This window comes from Cajanus cajan, chromosome 4 (assembly GCF_000230855.2).
Source record: "Cajanus cajan strain Asha chromosome 4, NIPB_CcT2T_4, whole genome shotgun sequence".
Taxonomy (NCBI): Eukaryota; Viridiplantae; Streptophyta; class Magnoliopsida; order Fabales; family Fabaceae; genus Cajanus; species Cajanus cajan.
Window position 1 is genome coordinate 76,496,756 of NC_138520.1, and position 21,981 is coordinate 76,518,736.

The 21,981-nt window shown below is 31.1% G+C and overlaps 2 protein-coding genes across 2 annotated transcripts; one reads left to right on the forward strand and one right to left on the reverse strand.

Annotated features, from left to right (window-relative positions):
- Positions 1 to 578: 578 nt before the first annotated feature.
- Positions 579 to 4,209, reverse strand: LOC109789689 (amino acid transporter AVT6A). The gene is made up of 6 exons (XM_020348751.3): positions 3,855 to 4,209; positions 3,299 to 3,765; positions 3,005 to 3,157; positions 2,559 to 2,762; positions 1,572 to 2,037; positions 579 to 1,052 (listed from the first exon to the last, which is right to left on the reverse strand). The coding sequence occupies exons 2-6, from the start codon at positions 3,732 to 3,734 to the stop codon at positions 914 to 916; spliced, it is 1,398 nt and encodes a 465-aa protein (XP_020204340.1). The 5' UTR covers positions 3,735 to 3,765; positions 3,855 to 4,209; the 3' UTR covers positions 579 to 913.
- A 12,401-nt stretch (positions 4,210 to 16,610) lies between these two features.
- Positions 16,611 to 21,520, forward strand: WIT1 (WPP domain-interacting protein 1). Its single transcript, XM_020364320.3, has 5 exons — positions 16,611 to 16,745; positions 16,914 to 17,421; positions 17,798 to 18,903; positions 19,617 to 19,721; positions 21,079 to 21,520. The coding sequence occupies exons 2-5, from the start codon at positions 16,953 to 16,955 to the stop codon at positions 21,268 to 21,270; spliced, it is 1,872 nt and encodes a 623-aa protein (XP_020219909.1). The 5' UTR covers positions 16,611 to 16,745; positions 16,914 to 16,952; the 3' UTR covers positions 21,271 to 21,520.
- The last annotated feature ends 461 nt before the right edge of the window (positions 21,521 to 21,981 follow it).

Consider the following 21,981-nt stretch of genomic DNA (forward strand, 5'->3'; position numbering starts at 1 on the left):
ATTCTAGAGTTTTCTACATTTTAGAGAAATAACAGAAAAGAATTTTGCTTTTTTAAATTCAGTCATTGATTGAAAAACCAGTAGCTTATATTTCAATGAAAGAGAAGCATTTAGATAACACAAGCTATGTTCCACGGGAAAGTATAAATTCCTTCAGTCTTTCCATTTTTCGCATAAAACTGCCAATGGCAAACTAGTTTTGTTCTTTGCCTTCACAATACTATGTGCAATTGAGCTGGTACAATTTCCATTCCCCTTTTATCATTTGGTGTTATGGCTTTTCGCAAATATCAATAGAAAAATTTATGTGGTATTCATAAACCTTATTTTCAAGGCACAAATTTTCTGCAAAATGAGTTCCTAACAAGATTTCAAGAGATAGTCACTATCATGTAAGTTACACAATATTCAATTTGAAAATTAAAAAAAAAAAAAAAAATCTGCTTTCAGGGAAAATGAGAATACTAAGTTACTAAATTTTCAAATCTACGACTACAACTCAATTTCTTTAACAAATAGAAAAAGAAAAAGGGAGAGGGAGGATAAATGAAAGCTGCTACAGTTTTGCTCTTGACCAATTCTTGAACTATATACTATTCTTTCATACTTCATTCCTTCACCCAATACAATAAATACAAATGCCATCAAAGGTTTCTATCATTACATTTGAGGAAGAACAAATCAGGGAAAGAGAGTAATATTCAATAAAAACTTCAACGAAAACAACAAAATGGCAAATTACAAAGGAGGCTGAACGCTTGTTGCAGGCCTCGACACTTCTGAAGCAAGTTTGTACACAGGGTAGCTTCTCTGTTTATTCAAATCAACCCATCAAACGCTCTTTGAAAACCCTGATTTTCAAATTGATCAATAGCCCTATCAATTCAGTTCCTCTCATCTAAAATCATGACCATCACTCTCGTGAAGTTTTGTTCTGTTTGATCAAGGCATAGGCATCACTGTAAATAGCCACAACATTTGAGAAGACTGCCAAGACTATCATAGCGATAGACAAAATCCTGTCTGATTTGGTTGCAATGTCGTAACGGTCCCTGCATTGTTAAAATGATGGTTGGAAACACATTAATAAGGTACCAGCAAAAGCTTAAACACAAAACAAATGTAATATATATAGCACAACCGTGTAAGTGGAAAATAATCGTCTCAAACATCCAAGATCATTTTCCCAATTCTTTCGTTATGCTTGAACAAGTCAACATAATTTCTTTGTAAGGCACAATACATAGCACATCTAAGGCCTTATTTGAATTAACTTCTCTATAAGCATTTATTAGAGGAGATAAGAAGGTAAAATAAATTGAGCTTCTCCCCAAAGTTAAAATCTACTAATGCATTTAACTTTTATAGAAGTCCCACAAAAATTGAAGTATGCTAGTTGATTTTAACTTATGGGAGAAGTATAATTCATTTTACTTTCTTAATTTCTTCTCCTATTAATACTTACGGAAAAAATTATCCAAACAAAGCCTAACTGCATTTTCAGTATTCTATATCAGGGATCCAACAATAAACACAATCACAGAAGAATTAAAAAAGGTGATCAAACTCACTTAAGAGTGATGGCAGCTGGAAAAATGAATCCTATACAGACTGCAGCAGTTGCTCCGGTGAACTGGAAAGCATCCCAAATGCTAGGTATGAAATTTGCTCCAAGGAAGATAATACCAATTAGAGCAGCAGTGAGTGATGCAAATCTGAAGTTGTCCAAAACCAGAGGCCTTGATGAAGAGAAGAAGAGACCATCTATATTGAGCCGCAAAGGATAGAAGACAACTGGAAATACAAGCATGAGATGTGCAGCATAGCTTATTCGAACAGCGTCATTGAGCACAGAACCGAAAGGAATTCCAAGATTGGTATCGAAATTGGCCAGCACATCATCAAGAGTTCCTTCACCAAATAGGAGGAACCCAAAGAAGCTTATCATTACATACACTGAAGAGCACAGAGCAAGGGCGGTTTGTACAACCCCTCGCATCTGTGAGGAGTCCTCAAGTTCATTGTCAATGCTGTGAACTGCAGAAGAAAAAGTGCACAAATATCAGTTCTTTTAAATTCACATAATGCGACCATCTGACTCTAAATGCATATTGCAATGTGCAAACAGCTAAATCCAGATAGCTAACTGCAATAATACCATGATCTCACCAAATCGAAACTTTAGCAACATTTCAGATATTTACTATTTAGTAATACTTGGGGTTTGAAAATTCTAGTACCACTTCAAGCAACTCAGCATAGGATAGTATAGTGCTTGAAAGTTATACTAGAATAGTTGAATTCATAATGATTCTATTGTAGAATAAAGGATATGATCATTTGAATGATCAAATTTTAGGGTCAACTTGTTTTGATTATCTAGACCTTGTCCTTTCAAAATAATTTGGTTATGGACAGGTTTGGGCTTGTAGAAAGTGTGGTCAGAATGACTTCACCACATTTTTGAAACAAATCAAGAACTAACATGTAAAAACAACAAAACAAGTATAGCAAGAGAAAAAGTATGCTTGGCACAAAGGTTTGAATAAGTTGCATACCATTGTAGTGGCAGATATAGGCAGTCACAAAGACAGGAACTACAGTGAATAGTTTAAAGAATGATGCCACATCAGTAGCAACCGGGAAGAGTCTGGGCATCGCAACACCTCCACTTATTATCTTCACAATTGCAATTCCCACAGCAATGACTAGAAAAACAACTGCTAGTGCAACTGAAAGGGCAGATGTGAATCTCAATGAATCTGCAAAACCATAGAACAGGCATGTAAATCTTTGTTATAAAAGATGAAGCTAAATAGATCAACATAAGATCTCACCCCAGCAAATCAAATAAATTGAGCATTCAAAAGTTACTGCTTATGGAATTTAATTAAAGGAATAACACAACAATAAATCTCAGTAATCTTCCCAACACTAAATAACACAACTAACCAAGAAACCATTCTTTTGTTATTTCAATTTCAATCAAAGGAATAACTCTCACCAATTCGCTTAAAGCTTGACAGCGGTGCAAATATCGCAAGTGTTGTAAAAAGGACAACAAACGTCCGTCCAGTCCACCAGTGCACACCAAACCATCCTTCGAGGATACCATAGTGATGATCTCCACCTGAAGATGTTCCGGAGAGCACATCACCTGCATGATGAACAACACAAAACCAAATTAGACAACCATACAGCACTTGCTTCTGGGAATTGATGGTTAAAACTTAAACCTATGACAACAACAGACATCCACCCAAATTAAATGAAGCACTAAACTGAATAATGGTCATACCAATTATAATCATGTAAACAATCAGCACACCAATGTTATTGATTATAACACATATCTGCACCAGAGCTTTTCCATACTTCCCAAAGGAATCCCCCATAAGTCCAGCATAAGAAACAGACTTCCCTGCCCGGGTAAACCTAATCAAAAGCTCAATTGACTTCTCTGTCAACAAGGCCATGATGATGATGGCAGCAAGACCAGGCACCATCCCCAACTGCTTCAAGGTTGCAGGCAAGGCCATGATTCCGGCACCGATAATTGTGGTGGACAAGTTGAAAACAGCCCCAGAAAATGAAGCTCCATTGAAATCATCAAACCCAGAATCACTCTCCTGAACAAGACTTTTCGGCAACAAGGGTGCATTCTCATTAACAACTGCCTTGTTCTTCCTTGATCTCTTCTTCTCTGCCCTCGGTGCTAAACTACCAATCGTCATTTTCAGGTTTCAAGCCTTGAGCCTAACAATTCTGAAAACAAAAACATACCCGGTTATAAAATTGGATCAAAGATGCAAATTTTTGTGCAATGATTAGTTCAGGTAAGTTCAATACCGTACCTGATAAATAAAAATACCCCAATTCAAGCAAATACTATTGGAGGCTCACGAGGGAATTGAATCCAGAATCCAGAAGAAGAAGAAAAAAAAAATCAACTTTCAAACCCTGAACACAAAATTTACAACCACCAACAAAGATTCAACAAAACCCAGTTGGGAATATAACCTTTGGGTCAGAACCCAAAATCAGCTGCAAGGAGAAGCAGGGAATCTAGCAATTCCCCAGAGATTTTGGGTTGTGTTTGAAAGAAACAAGAAATGAGCAGAAAGAAAGATTCGATGGCAGAATTTAAGGTTGGAAATGTGCAGCCACAAAACCACAAACCAAATGGAAAACTAATTTGAGGTTGGTGACCAATATAGCTTCATTTATAGAAGAATCAAAGAGAGAAAAATACACGCAATCATATTATAATTATAATTAAATATTCAATAATATTATTAGACTTGGTACAGGCAACATACTATTAATATTGCCTAAAGCATGCGAACTGACTGAATTATGTATGCAAATTGAAATGATGGTGTGGGGAATGTTAATGCTGACATGTTTGATGCAGACAAGATTAACTGTTGGGATAATATGTTTCATTCACGGTTTCGATATCAATTAGCACTTCCATTCATGTCAGTAATACTCGATTATTTAAGTCATTGGGATTAAAAGAATAGTTAATTTAATTTATAGTAATAACTTTATCTTATGTATATATTACTTCAAAATTATGCATATATTATTTCTCTAATTAAGGTTCATATATTTTTTTAATTAATTAGAGTTCATGTATCATTGTGTCTGTGTATGTGTGTTTGTTTTATTGGTAGTACACGTTCATAGGTAATTAAATGGAAAAATATGTGAGAGAAAGCTCCTAAATGAATGTACTTTGACCTTTTCCAAATCGTAAACCAAACACATTCTATGTAAGTCTTAAAGGAGAGAGAAGGGGTTGTTTTCTTAAAAGCGTTTTTATTTTATTTTCTTTTTTCAAATTGCTTTAGTGTGTGTATGAGTTGCTTAGTTGAATCTTCTTCTTTATCTTCTCTTCATTTTTTGGAAGTTGTAGTATTTGGTGCAGATTGTGATGAGAAGTATATAGTTCATATTTGTATAGTTATTTTACTCTTATATGCATGTTGTATATTACATATCCAATTATTAGTGAATGTATGACTCTGAGTGGTATTAGCTCTATTACGAGTGGGTGATTATAGAAAGTGTAGTAACCATGATAGATTGTTATTGTGCATATCTTATATTATTTGATATTCATCTTTTTTTTAGTCAATTAGACTATTTTTTTTATTAAAAGAGATTATGATTAATACATTTTATCAACTTAATAAAACACTCTTTCATTAGAGATATTTTAGTCTAAAAATAATTAATGTATGAGGTAATATGAATTAATATTATATGAAGTAACAAATAATTGTTCTAAATTAGGCTAGTAACCAAGGTAGTAATATGTAGGTTTTTAACTTGATCTGAGTATGAAATACAGTATACTGAGAAGAAAATAATCACTATATATGTACTCATGGTTTTTTATGAAGATTAATCATTCTTTTTTATAATAATTTTTTTGTACCAATGTGATTGCTATTAAAAAAAATATCAACTAATACATAATACACCAAAAATATTAATTAATTAAAATAATTTAATTTAATTTTTAGAACAATTATTATAAAATTCAAAAAAGAATTATTATATAAGATTTATAATCAAATGATAGTATAAAATAATATTTTACTATTAATATATTTATTATATTAATTAATTTTATTATTTTATTTGCATGTGCGTATCTAAATGAAATTATAAAAATATTTTTTATATTTTAAATGAAGGGAGAATAGAGGTAATTGTACAGTGTATAAATGCTTCAATTTAATATTTGTATTAATAAAATAAATAAAACAGTTTTTTTTAAAATTCATTATAGTTCATTTAAATTAAAAATGGTAAAAAAAAATTAATTTTCTGCTTTTCTTAAATTGTATGTTTGAACATACCTTATAAAAGATAGTGAAAATTAGGAAATTAGATTTTAGGTAAATAGAAATTTAAGCAAGCTGGATTTCCTTTTTCCTATTGATATTTTCATATATTTCTTTCCACCATGGCACCACACCACGTGAGATTGGAGGTTCAGTTTTACCAGGATGAGTTGTCAATGGAAATCGTATATAAAATTAGAAACAAATTATAACGTTTGTTTGGTTTCAAAATCGAAAATGATTCGATGTTTCAACTTGTGCACAACAAATCAAAACGCAAGTTGCCAAACGTGTTTATTAAAAAGATTAAAAAATGTAGAGACATTTTCTGGTCGTTATTCCAAGTCGCAAATCAATAATCTTATATAGGAAAATAATTTACTAAAATATTCCCAAAAATTAAATAACTTGTATAAAATGATGATCGTTACGTCTCTTAAATAGTCATGTTTAATTCTTCAAAAACATCATCATGGAGGTGGCTGCTACAACTCGTGAAATTTCGTTCTCACTACAAAAACTGTTTGTATCCTAAAACCAATCAATCATACTCACTTTATAGCATCACCAACGTACGAGAATCCCAAATCATTTTTTTAAATGAATTGTATACGATACGTACAAATAACAATCGTATAAAAAGAAATGAATTGTATTATTCAGCGTAGCATATGTATCAGCTAAAATGGAGTTATTCTAGTTTAATTAATAACTTTAAATTTATATTTTTAGTATGTAATTATGTTAAATATTTGAGATGAATTTTTTTTTCTCTTATATAGTTTTACGTGACTAGATTGTCTTTAGGAAGAATACATTATACATCATACATGTAGTTTGGAAAAAGAAAATGTTACAATTGCATGTATTTGTGAAAAAATAAATTGTAATTAAAATTTAAATGATAAGGGATTTTTTTTTCTGGAAAATAAAAAGTTATGAGATTTTCATTAAAAATGATGATTATTTATACAGGTTTATTTTCGCAAATTTCTCAGCTATTCTAAATCATTAAAAAAAAATAGCTGTAAGATTTGGTATTGGAAGAAGTTTATTGGAATACGATTTATATAAATAAATATTATTATACTAAAGTAATATGTTATTATTTTACTAGTATTTAAAACGAGGAATGCTATGGGGTCAGCTATCCCACCTTTTGAGGTGCCTCCAACGTAACGAGGAGATTAGTCACTGCTGTCGGCGGTGAATATTCCAGGAACGAACTTAAAAAAAAAAACGAGAAATGTTATATCTTCCAAAATAATAATAATAATAATAATAATAATAATAATAATAATAATAATAATAAATGTTTCCACTCATTCTCCAAATCACTCGACTTACATTTGTCAATAATTTTAAATAAAATATTTATTTAATTTTAAAATTTTGAAATTTTAAACTTTTTCAAAATATTTTTGGGTTAATAATTTTGGGAGAAAGAATGATTTGTCATTTAAAAGGTACGTATTGGATTATTAGGATTAGCCTAGTAATTAAGTGGAAAAAGATTGTAGTAGTTAAAAACATGAGGACTTAGGTTCAATCTTTATTACGACTATTTTTATAATTTTTCTTCTTAAGAAAAGAAATATATTGCAGCACCAAAAACAAAAGGTACGTAGCATCCCCCATTGGCTATGGCCCATTTCCTTCTTGTTCCTGTCCACAAAAAGGACATCACCGACAAGTTTGCGTTGATGTACTTGTATATCTGTGTAAAAGACACCACGTACTTTCAATCAACGCAAAATAAAAAAGTAGCATTTTAATAAATATTTTTTTTTTCTTCTATTTCGAGTAGTTCTATCATGTTTCAATAAATTTGGGTGAAGGATTTTTTTGTTTTTACAAACTAGTTTAAATTAGAAAAAATAGTTAAAACTAATTACCAACCTCTTTAATAAATTTTAGTAAGATTACAAACCATTTATTTCATTTCTTGATACTCATTTTTAACTCAATTGTACATAAAAGATATATGAAACAAAGAAAATTAGATTCAAATTCAAATTTTAACTTATAAAAATTGTAACAACCCGGCTGGTCACTACACTCACACCCATAGCACACCGAAAACACTAGACAGAATAGAACGAGTATATAAATATAAGATCTAGAATATAAATATATACAATGTCCCAATCCGACTAGAGTTAGAGTGTACAAACAAAATACAACCAAAGTAGCCGGATAGTGGCCCAACAACAAGACATAAGCCAAACAGGACTCCTCCCTTTGCCAACTGCAGACTTGCCACTATCACCAGTCTAACCCTGCTCTGCTCTCATACATAGTATGATCATCGCAGTCCAAACCACATGAAAACAACAAAGGATAAGCTAGTGAAAAGAAATAACATACATATATTTAGTAAATAGCTACCCCTATCAACACATCAAATCAACTCATCAATCAACTTAACAAAATCAGTTTAAAATACCACAACATTCAGCAATAACAGCACACATCTCACATCATAAGTATACAACTCATCGATTTTACAGCATAATCAGCAATAAGCACACAATGCGTCGTCACGCATATCAACTCGGAGATCTCCTACAACAACTCAGCCTTTCGGCCTACAACACCTCAGCCTTTTGGCCTACAACACCTCAGCCTTTCGGCCTACAACACCTCAGCCTTTCGGCCTACAACACCTCAGTCTTTCGGCCTACAACATCCAAAATCAACACACAGTACAACACAACTGTACAGCTCAACATATCAACTTACAACAATATACAACTGATACCACTCAACATATCAACTTACAACAATATACAACTGATACAACTCAACATATCAACTTACAACAATATACAACTGATACAACTCAACATATCAACAAGCAGCGTTAACCACAAGTCATCACATTATAATCAACAACTTCGACTTAAACTCAACATAAACAACCTCTGACATCCATTAGTGAAATCACATCTCCGTGCCCGGCGCAATTGTGGTTGCGCCCAACGCGATACAACTAGAGAGCACCAGGGGGGGCCAACGCGCCCAACGCAAGCATGCTCGCGCCCGGCAGGACCCAGCCAGAGAGCCCAAGGCTCACTCGCGCCTGGCGCAATACCAATTGCGCCCAGCGCCCACAAGGCAGAGACTCCCAAGGAGTCTCACGCCCAGCGCGACAAGGGCCGCGCTCAGTGCAACACATTAATATCAGCATCCAGCACAGCTAGGTAGTATACAACACAGCTTACTGCTCACAACTCAGTTCAACAATCTATAGTACAACAATATTTTAATTCAACCTGAAAATCATTCATGACAGCCCAGCTCAGCACGACAATATATATATATATATATATATATATATATATATCATTACAGTGTATCATTACATCATTAACAGCATGTACAACATACAACATATTCTACGCATATACAGCTCATCCACCTTGTTTACAACTCATCTATCTTGTCAAATTATCCATCCAAACAACACCAATCAGCCTAAGCACTTAAAACAACTTTCAACTTAACTAAATCACTAAATGTGAAATGGCAACCTTCACAGAAAATAGCGCATTAGGAGTTATACTACTCCTACCATACTCATCCTTATCTCATATGAAAGATAAGAAGATTTCCTACAACTCTCATGAAGACACCAAGTCCTAATTACTTCATCTATCATGTTAAAAATGATAAAAACCGCAACAGCTATAACAAAGTTAGCAGCTCGACCCCTCTTCACTAAAACAGCCATATCTAGAGTTCTAAAACTCCTTTTTGAGTGATTCCAGCGCCACTGGAAAGCTAACATCCAAGGCTAAAACTTTCATGAAGACTATAAACTCAAATTTTGAAAATCAAACGCACGCACGGCGCGTTAAAAGCGCGCCCGGCTTAATTCTCAACCAGAGACCTACAGAGGTCTATTGAGTCCGGCGTGGTTCTCCCCACGCCCGGTGCGAAGAATTGAGCCCGGCGCAATTTCAAACTAGAACCCTTACCTACTTCGAAAATTTCATCAAAACCTGCGAAAAACACCAGGAAACCAACATGCAAACCATCCAAAAGCCAGCATTTTCATCAAGCATCAAGAAAAACACTTCATTTCCAACATGCAACCATCAACGAGTGAAATCCCCATGATTTGTACCCGAACCCCGGAAACCTGAAAATGAAATTTTTTTCTTCAATCACAGCCAAGAATCAACCTCTTCAACAACTATTGAGTTACTTGAACTCCATGACATCCAAAAACAGCGAAGAAAGCTAGCTTCCCTTACCTTGGTTCAACGGCTCCGAGCTTCGAAAAGGAGAACGAAAGAGAGAACGAAAATGGCTTGAATGAATGAGAAAGGGGAAGGGAGAAACCCGCACACCCCAGCTAGCACTCCAACTACTCAGCATCTAAGCTCACCCAAGAAGGAAGAATCAGCAAATGAGTAGGAAGAGTTTGAGGGAGAATAAGTGAATAAGAGAATGGAAATGAAAGAAATAAGTATAGGGGAAGAGGAGGAAAAAAAAAAAAAAAGAGCGGGTCTCACAAAAATAAAGAGACTTTACCAATTATATTGTCTATTATAATTTTAAAAATCAGTTCAAATTGATAAGTTCGACTGATTAAATCAATTATATTGTCTACTATAATTTAAATAAAAAATATTGAAAAATTTATTATAAAACATTAACGATGAAAATACTCTTTGACTCCATAAAAAATAATTGTGTTTTTTAAAATAAAATAAATGGGTATTTATTTTTAAAGGCAATAATAATTTATTTATATATGATATAAAGTATAATTATCTTTTAAAAAGTGGGTATGAAAAGAAGATTTTATTATAAATGATAATGTAATTTAATTTTTTTAATTTAAATGAATAAAAAGTATATTTACGAGACACAATATTTATATTTTCTAATTTTATATTTTAAATAAAAGTCATATTTATTTTCAATGCACAATACTTTTTTTTATCAAACAATACACAACACTTTATTTTTAATTTTTTTTTCTTTCAAATCATAACTTTCATATGGTGCAGACGGCAGGCCCCTCTCGTGCAGTCGTGGTGTAGTATTATATATTTAAAACACGAATTTCATTTTAAAAAGAATAACTCACTCAAATCAGATAGATTTTTAAAATGACTTTATGAATTTAAATTAAAAATAGTAAATCAAAATTCGTTAAAAAAAACTGTTCTTAAACACTACGTTCTTTAGATATGACTTAAAGCACCAGCAGGCCACCATGGCAAGACCCTTACATATTAACAAAAGTGCAAACACACATTCACATCATCTCCCTTTGACATCATTTCTCAACTTGCTTCCTCTATTCTTTGCATCATCCTGGAATTTTAACATATCAATCTCAATCATTCAACTACTATCTTAAGTTATCTAATGGACATTATAAATATTTCTTTTTCTATTTAATTTCAAGTATAATAACTAAATATTCTTATCATATTAGAGACTAAATTTAAATCCCAATTTTACCTTCTTAATATTTAATTATATAATTTTAGTCTCCTAATTTTATAAAATTCATAATTCTAATTCAATCATTGAATGGTTATTTGTTGACGGTCGATTTTAGTATTAACCATAACTTGATATTAAGTGGATGAAATAATAAATAATGTTTAATAATTTCATAATAAATCATATTTTTAGCTTTTATTTGTATTTCATAAAATGATTTAGAAAATAAATTAAAACTATGTAAAAATAAGAAGTACAAGTTTCATTCAACATCAAAACAAAAAAAATGAAAATGTAGATTACTTTTTTTGAACACATAATATTTTTACTTCAATCTTTGTACTGAAAAAACAAAAAAAATGATATGATTCAACCTAAATTTTAATTGAATTGCCGTAATAATATAGGTACATCACTTTTAAGTGATACAAATAATATGAAGAGAGTGTAGGTTAGTAAAAATAATGTTTTTGAATCGTCGCAAAACATTTAAAAGAAAAAGTGTGGGCCGCGGAGAATAGTGGAATTCTAAGGAAAAGGAAAATATAAAAGTTAGGAATAAAGAATGAGGTGTGATAATGAATTTTGGATTTAGAGGCATGGCATGTAGGGATGGCAACAGACCAGGTCGGGTATGAGTTTCATGATATCCGTCTCTGTTCCTGCAAGTTAAATTCATCTCCGTCTTTGTTCCCATATTTATTGGGTATAGATTTTCTTCTCCATCTCCATTTCCGTTGAGTATCGAATATACCTGTACCTATACCTGTACCCGTCATTTTTTATATTTTTTGTAAAAAAGAAGATATTTTTAAATTATTTTTTATTATAATAATTATAATTAAGTTATTTATTTATCTCATATTATAATAAATAATCACACATTAAAAAATATTAAAATTTTTAATATCATTAAATTGAAAGTGAGTATTAAATTAAAAATAAGAACGGGACGGGTACGGGTACAGGGCAGGTAAATACATACCCGTACCCGTATCCATACCGATTTAATATATCAGATTTTACCGTATTCGTACTTGTACCCAATCAAATTAAATATCTTTCGTTAAAGTTTGGACGAGTTCAAATATTATTGTCATTCCTAATCACATGGCCTTCACAGTAGGGCCTTCAAATGACTTTTGGATACGCAATGGGCTAATGGCCCACACATGTCGTCATCAAGATTTGGGCCCACATGACCGACCAATTCAGCCAACGTTTCAATCTATCTAACCTCTCTATTCCCCACATAAATATAATACTTATCAACATTCAAGCCAACAACACATTTATATTATAGCTTTTTTTTTCTTAAATTATTCTCAGGTTTAGTCAAAATTATATATGGTTGAATTAATGAAAATAATGTTTTACGTTTAATTATTATTGCATAATATAAGTGGTAATTCTTCCCTTCGTTCCACCTTTGATGCTTTTTCTTTGTTCGTGTTTACCCATATTCATTGAATAATGTTTGATCTTATTATTATTACTATTATTTGTCAGTATCTCATTATTGGACTGGATTCTTGTAAAGTGTACGAGTCCATTTTCAAAATTAAATATAATTGTAATTATTGATTAAAAATAATTATATTTATTTATATGTGTCTGTATTTTGTTATACGTTAATTATTAATTTTGTAATGAGTTAGAAGAAAGAGACATTGCACGGCTGTCTATTATTTTAATAAATAAAAGTAAAAAGAGAGAGAGAGTGAATATTAATTTTTATGTTTTTATCACTCTTTATGTTATTTATCATGTCTAAATGATGTATTTATAAATCAAACATGAAACAAATATATTTATTATATCTTATTATGATTTTTAACAACTTAAACATACTTAAAATATCATCTTCATTATTAAATAGCTATAGATAATTTTAACTAAATGTAGTAATTAATATAATCACTAGATAATATAGTTTCTTAAACATGTTACAAGAAGTTATCTTTACGTCTCAACAAAAAATTAGTTTTTCAATTATTATTATATTTTATTATGTTATACTCTAGAATATACTTGTATTTTATTTTAAAAGGAAAATGAATCCGTGGTTATTTAATGGGAAACAAACAAACATCATACGAGAGAGGGTTCTCATTTAAAATGATTAATCATTATGTATCTTATATTAAGTCGTTTCAATTACAACCACAAGTTTATGATAAAAAAACATTGGTATCACTGTTTAACTGTTTAAGCAAATCATTTAGTTACAGCTAATTTTAGCGGTTAACCAAAACAATGAGTATTATTGGAGGGTACCATTGTGTGCGTGCTGAGTAAGAATTCAATAATTAACAATCAAGATATTTTTACTATAAAATTATTTTTAACTTTGACGTATTAGATAAATACATATAGTAAAATGTCTTTCACACTCGTGTCCGATCTAGTAGGACAACGAAAAAGAAAGGTTTGAATTAATAAATTTAATTGGGTTAGATTGACTTTGATTGAATTTATAAAAAAATTATTTAACTAATCTTAAATTAACCTGAAAGAGTCGGATTCAAGAGATAGATATTCATATAATATTTTTTTTTTTGTAAATATCTATAAAAATAAAAAAAAAAGATAGTCTTGGCATATGTTTTATATTTTACTTTTTTTTAAAATATTAATTTATATTAATAATAAAGAAAATATTCATTTTTTATGTTTACGTTCTGTAGACAGTTTTATCTTTCAACTAAAACCCTCCTCCAATTATAATAGTTTTTTTTTTTTAATATATGTGTCTTAACTATTCTTATTTTTAATTACGAAAATTCAATATGCATCACAAGACATGGAGTATTTTTTATCTAGTGAAGAATAAAAGGAACGAAAAAATAGGGAAAAAATAAAAGTGAGTTAGAATGACTTAATGGGGAAAAAATAATCTAAACTTATTTCCTTAAAATTGAATTGGATTCACAAAGTATAAGTTTAATAGATTAAATAAGTGAACATCTTCTCTTAACTTCAATTTTCTATGTTTATAAGAGTTAAGATTCAAACTTTGTCCACTAAAAAATTTGATTAAGCAATAATTATTATTTTCTATTTTTTTTAAAATTATATTTAAAATTACATTATTTATTATATTTTTAGTAAAATATTAGCGAGATATTAAATTAATGACAAAAGCGTTACAATTAAAAAGTAAAACACTAATGTTGGACAAAATCAGTTTTTTTGTATTTTTTTTGAAGATATAAACGAAAAAAGCAATTGAAAAATTAATGGAGAAGAACGTGCCACGTTTCATAATGAAGCTCATGTTCATTGTTCATCTATTCTTTTCACCAAAAAGCAACTTTCTTGGCTCGTGAATCACGATAAATTAATAATGTTAACCGGTCTGCTTAGAATACTAGGTAACAACTTTTAATTATTAAAAAATTAACACCTTATATATATATATATATATATATATATATATATATATATTAAAAAAACATTAACAAAAAAGTATTTAAGTTTATTATAGCAGTTAATCGATTAACAGATGTCTAACTGGAATTGGTCTGTGCTGCTAACTTCGAATTTGGACAATTTGTTCCGCCAGTTATTGTCTTTTGTTCACAACGCACAAACGCTACTGATGCATTTTTTTTTTATTTTTTAAAGATCTTACGCATCATTTACAAACTTATCATTTAAATTGAATAAGATCATCGTCTACATGGTAGAATTATTCCTTCTTATAAATTAAATACGAAGTATTTTTAAGTTTTTTTATTTAAAGAAAGTAGTTTTAGACATTTTTAATGATTTTTAATATTTTTTTCATCTATTTAAGTTTATATTTATTATATTTTAAAATAAATTAGCAACAATAAAAAATAGTCTTACACCATAATTTACATTATTTCTCACAAATACAAATTTTAATTTATATATTCAAAAATATAAAATTTAAATTAATATAGTGTATATTTTGAAATATATAATATTTATTTTAAAATTTAATTTTATCTAATTTATCTTATGTATCACTACATATTGAAATACTAGTATAACTATATATTTAAAGCTCGAGTATGCTAGTGACGACATAATTTATTTATATAGGTAAATTTACTATATGTTCATATTAAATTTTTATCGATAAAAAATATTACAACAACTCTGAACATAGATGAATGTCTAATTCTGAATTATAATGTTATCGTGTTTTACCAGTTTTTGTCTTGCAAATAACTGCATGTATATTTTCTATTGAGTTGCTTTGTTAAATATTAGATGCTATATATATTCTAATGTTAAAGTAAACCCGTAAATTGCATGGATACAAATACTAATATCTAATAATAAATATAATTAGATCTATGTTCTTAATGATCTATTCAATCTTCGTGTCTTTATACTAATTAACTTGACTGTTACTTGTTTATTACCTTTTGAATGGACTTACAAACATACCAAAATATCACTGTTACTTACCTATATTCACAATCAATACTTTGCATTCTCATATTTCACAGCATTGTCTGAGATAAAAATTAAATGAAGTTAATTATACCCAATTAAAGTAACTACTATCATATCTTAGAGTTTCTTCTTGCAAAAACAACGTATCAAATATTTTTTGTTTTGGTATATAATAACAACAATAAAGGTTAAATTTGAGATATTGTTATCATAACTATTTAATATTTCATCAATTATAATTAATACGCTGGAGTAGTTAATAACTTAATATTTTACGATTCACGTTAAAGAAAGTTGGTGAAATAATCTCATTCATCATATCCTTGCCTACTTGGTACTATAAATAATCTCATTCATCAATTATATACCCCTAAAGAAAGATAAATAAAAGGTCAAATTACCCTTTTATCTTAATAGTTTTGGAAATTATATCTTTTAATTTTTGTAGTTAAAAATATTCTATTTTAATTCTTATACATATTATCTTTATTCTCTTTAAATTTCTATCATCTATTTCTATATCAACTAGAAAGAAAAGTTTATGAAATCAGAAAGACTAAAATAGGAAATTTATGTAATTATAAGGATTAGAGACAAAAATTTAAGCAAATGTAGAAAGTAAAAGAGGAAAAGTATATAAAATATAAGTATTTTTTTAATTATAGAGAATAAAAAGTAAATTTATAAAATTATAGGAAAAATAAAGTAATTTAAACAAAAACTAAATTGCGCCCCCAACACGAAAACATGTTGCCCAATAGCCCATTTTTGGTCAGTGAAAAAAAATGTTGACATGTCATCATTGTTTTGGCCCATTAGTATTAATAGTGGAAAAAAAAAAGGATGAAACGCTGCGTTTCATAGTTAGGGGCAAGTCCAAAGTGTATGCTGTTGTGGTTAGGGTGCAACCATTTGTCATCGGAAATCATCAATTCAGGGATTGAAACCGACCCGTTTTTCTTCTTCTTTGAATTCCCCATTTTTCAATTGGTATGGTTCCATTTCCTTCTTCAATTATGGGAAAATTTTAATCATTCCTTCAAACCTAGTATTCACCGTTCGTTTATTTTTTCCCTTTTTAATTCCAATGGATTATATTCACTTTGCGGCTTAAATATATTAACTTTTTTGAATTTTAATACTTGGGTTGCGTCCCAGGTTGTAGAAGAACAATTATTGAAGTGTTAGATTACCACAATGGACACTCAGAGTGCTGAAGACACCGTTGATATTGATCTTGGAGGGGTTTCGTCCAGTGGAGAAGCAATTGGGGATTTGAAACTGAATCTGGCATGTTTCTCTGAGAAAGTTACAAATTTGAGCAATTTTGTGATGCATTTGGAAACTCTCGGTGTTGAATTGGAGGGCCTGGTTTTGGAGAAAGAAGACAATGACGCGGACATGGATTTTGTTGGGAAGTGTCTGGAGTTTGATCTGTTATGTGGGGTGTTGGGTTCTGAGGTTGTGGAATTGGATAGGTTCTTGGACTCCCTTCAAGCTGAGGTTGCTGACGCTGGAGAGAGGGTGGCCTCTTGCAATCCCTGGCAAGACAAGTTGCTGGATTCTGAGCAATGTTTGAGGCAGTCTGAGGAGCAGTTTTCAGAGATTAAGAAACAGTATGCTTGTTTTCAGAGGACTTTGTCTTCTTATAAGAGGGGAGGAAATGGTATGTGGAGGATCTCATTGATTGATTCATTTATGTAGGTTATATTTTTTTTGGTGACGCATTGATTGCTTCGTGTTATTTATTTCATGATTTTGTCGTTTTCATTAAGTTGATGGAAAGGGTATTTCTAAATCTTTTATACCTGTCCCATCATATTCCGGGGGTCCACTTCAATTCACATGTGATATTGTTGGAGGAATAAAGTGGGAACTCCCCTCGTGCATTAATGGTTTTATTCTATTAGAGGAAAAAATTGTGAAGAAAATTGGACTGGCTGATTCTTGATGAATGTGTGAGCCATAAGAATATCTTTGTCTAAATAATTCTCTGTTTCTGACAAATACTTTTTTTTTACCTTTTCTTTTAATGACAACAGGTTATGTTGAAGAGGGCGAGATCATCTTAGAGGATGGCCCATCTTTAAATGTAAACACAGTAATGACGATGCAAACAACTGAGCAACAAAGGCATGTTCTGAGGATGCTAGAGAAATCTTTAGCAAATGAAATGGATCTTGAGAAGAATTTCAATAACTCAAGACAAATTGAAGAAAAGCTAAAAGAAAAGATGGTTTCTTTAGAACAGGAGCTATTTCTCATGGAAGAAGAAGCAACTAATGGTTGGGAAAGATGGCTTGAGGCAGATAATGCACATGTGATACTGACTGGAATTTCAAAATCACTGTTGAATAAACTCCAGATTTCTCAATTCAATTTAAATGGTTTAAGTCAGCGTGAATCTGAGCTCAAAGCTAAGCTTGAAACTTCCATAGAACAATTGAAAGTGAAGGATGTTACTTCAGACAAGATTGGAAGCGACAAGGTGTCTTCTCTTGAGAAGCAGCTAAAAGAAACTGAAAGCCAGCTACTGAATGTGAAGACTTCTGCTAATGAATATCAGAAAAAGTATAATGTTTTGTGTTCTAGAGTGCGAGACATGGAAGACCTTATTGTTGAATTGAAAGGAAATGTATCTCATGCAGAAAGTCGAGCTAATGCTGCAGACGTGCAGTGTAAAGTATTGACGGAGACCAACAATGAACTCAGCAAGCAACTGGATCTTTTGAAAGATGGTGGCGGAAAATCTGAGAGGGTGGAGTCACTTGAAAGGCAGCTAAAGGAATCCAATTTACAGCTGCAGCATGCAGTAGCATCTGCTGAAGCTAGTCAAGAGAAGCAAAGTATGTTGTATTCCACAATTAAAGATATGGAGCATGTGATAAGGGAACTTAAGTCAAAGGTTTCTAAAGCTGAGAGTTGGGCTGACAGTGCAGAGAAGAAATGCATTATATTATCTAAATCTAATACTGATTTAAATGAGGAAGTAAGCTTCTTGAGGAGTAGATTGGAATGCTTGGAGGGATCACTACACCAAGTGGAGGAAGCAAAAGTGGCATCTGCAAAGGATATCGGAAAGCAGACCAAAGTTTTCAAAAATTTGGTGATGCAGCTGGCTGTTGAGAGAGAGCGTATTAATAAGCAGGTAAGATCAGGCTTTTGAAATATTATTTCAGGCTACAAAGTAATCAAACCATCCGGATCTGTGATGGCAGGGATTGTTTGTTTATAGGCTACTGGATCTCTGGTCTGCATGATATTGTGTATTAAGTGTTTCTTGCTCATTAATGAACAGAAACAGCTAGGATTTCAAATGGCATCAGTCGATCTGTATATTATAATAACTGAATGTTGTTTGAATATAACTATGTATGAAACTACATGATGCTTTTGTTTGTTTGTTGGGTCAGTTTGTGAATAAGAATTGAACAACTTAACAAGCATAGCCATTTTTTCCCTTGAGTTTTCCACTTTCTGCCTTTAGATTTTGACTAGTTATCTTTCTCATATGCAGAGTTGTTCCAATTTATTTTTAATTTAAACATGGATCAACTTAATAGAAAATTCAGAGGATGAAAATTCAGCAGTTGTTTACTTGACTATTGGGATGCATTTTTTCTTAGAAAAAATTTAAGCCATCTTGATTGAAGAAGTAGAAAAAGAGAAAATATACAAAACAGAAAGACTTTAAAACAAATATGATTGAAAATTTTGAATCATGTGCTGAATTGTAAGATATTCGAAAGGGAAAATCTTTTGGTGTTAAGAACTCAATCTTAGCAAAAGGTAGATTGGGTTTCTTATTGGCTCTATTATACCAGTTCATGGTTTGGTGAAATTGTTGTACTTTGTCTGCAGCTTTCTTCCTTAGCAAGTGAGAACAAAATATTGGTTGTGAAGCTAAAGCAGACAAATAAGCATCCTTCTCAAGAAGTTAGTGTGACTTTGGCCACTGACCATGAGGTAGGTACTTCAGATTTTATTAACTAGTTTTTTTTATTTTTTACATGTGGTTGATGTATGTGCTAAAATCTCCAGAGCAAGTTAACTTAAAAGATTAGTAAGCTTCAAGATGCATTTTCTTTTACCTAATTCTTTTAAAACTTGTACATTTTCTAACAGGATTATCTGGATAATAGTTGGCTACTTAAAAAAATACAAAAGGGCAAATTTGCCTGCTTTCTTAGGGCGACAAATGTCAAATGTATGTATTTCTAAAAACATAATTTTGATAGGGAAAAAACGTGTCAAAATTTTCTTCATCCAATTTAGACAAGATGTTAATATTTAAAACTTGTCATAATGATTTCGCTCTCTTTATTTATAATAAATATACACTAAAATGATTGTGTCTATGTGCAATTTATGGATGGGGTTGGGAAGATCATGATGGGAGCATTTCTGCTGGTGGCAGTTTGCTATTTTTAAGTACTAATATAAATGGCGTCATGGCTTGCTTCTAGGCTCCTATTTTATGTTATGTTAAACATCCTTTTAACTTGAGTCTTATATTTGGTTTTAAGATGTGCCGATGGGATATGTCAGGATTGTTTTTATTTTTATTTTTATTTTTAGTTTTTATCATTACTACTGTCTCTTGTAGGGAATCTAATCTTTCTAAGATGAAAAAAATGCTAATTCTTGCTATTAGTTATAGATACTTAGATGTACTTTCAGCAATACTTGCAACTTGCATTAAAATGCAGTTTTGTGGTTAAGAAGCTGTGCTGTATGCTATGTCTTCTGTCATAAATTACTACATTAAATTAATTTGTTCTCTCTAATTTTTTGGCCAGACTTTCTCTTCCTCTACAATACAATGCATATAGAAAATAAACATAATTACACATGATATTATCTTACGTTAGCACCTGGTTCTTAGTAGAATTCTGATCCTAAGAGAAAGACTCGACACTGAAACGTTATTAGCTCTGCTGGCTACCTTTAATGTTTCCATTTTTTCCCTATACTGTTATTTAATATATTTTTCGGGGAAATATTATTATATTATATACGCCAAAAAGAGTACATGTAACATTTTATCATTGCTGTCAGCTCACTTTCTGAAGTTTTGTAACAGTTCACAGATAGGAACATCAGATAATAGAGGACTTAAATATTTAAAATAATTATATACGCCAAAAAGAGTACATGTAACATTTTATCATTGCTGTCAGCTCACTTTCTGAAGTTTTGTAACAGTTCACAGATAGGAACATCAGATAATAGAGGACTTAAATATTTAAAATAATTTAAAGCGCATAGAAGAAAAATTTGAACGGATCAAAGTTCTAATTGTTGCTCCTATTATCATTTCCAGCTGGACAGGACTTGGAAAAATTCATCTACAAATGATAATGAAGTAAAATTTGCAGATTCTATGCCAGATGCTGATACTGTGAGGAGAATAGATGCAGGAGTTCTTAATTTTAAGCACTTGTTCATATTATCAGTGCTTGTCTTACTGGTTTCAGCCATGACTTATCTGCATTCTGATGTTAATCTTGAATGAATTTTCAGAATATTTTTTTCTTGTATTTTGGGATCTAGGTGAGGAATGAGGTGTAGGGGGATGGAACCCCCAACCTTAAATACCACAATGCCGGATTAGTATAGGTTACAAGGTCATTGATATCGTAGGCTTTAGTTCAAGTTGTTGTGTAGTAATCAAATTTTGTTGTAATAGAGAATGGTCGTTGTAGAAGTGATCCTTTTATTACCATATTATGGATTTTTTTTTAAAATATATTTTTTTGGTACAATCCTTTCTTATTCGCCAGAGGGGTATGTTGAGCATTGTGAATTGTTTTATTAGGTGACATAAATTTACAGAATAGGAAAACAATACCAGGAGCAGGTTAACTACACTTGACAGCTAGTACCTTAACTATGATTCCAGCTAATGCATCTTATGCTATATGCTCGTAGTTCACAGGCATGCTAGTCAAACAATATTAATCAAGTACAAGATCTTCATCGAACTAATTTAGTGTGTTTGATAAAGATTATTTCAGGGAAAAAAAATTTCTTGAAAAAATATCAGAAAACTATGAAAAAATAATATTGCTTGATCAAAATAAAGTGAACGAAACACAGTTTGGCATCCAAGGAATGAAATCTTTGTTTATAACAGTTGTTTGGTGGCATTCCTTGTTCAACCTTATTGCTTTGGATTGTGTGCATTGCAAATACAGAGGAACAATGGTGCAAGTATTTGAACTGC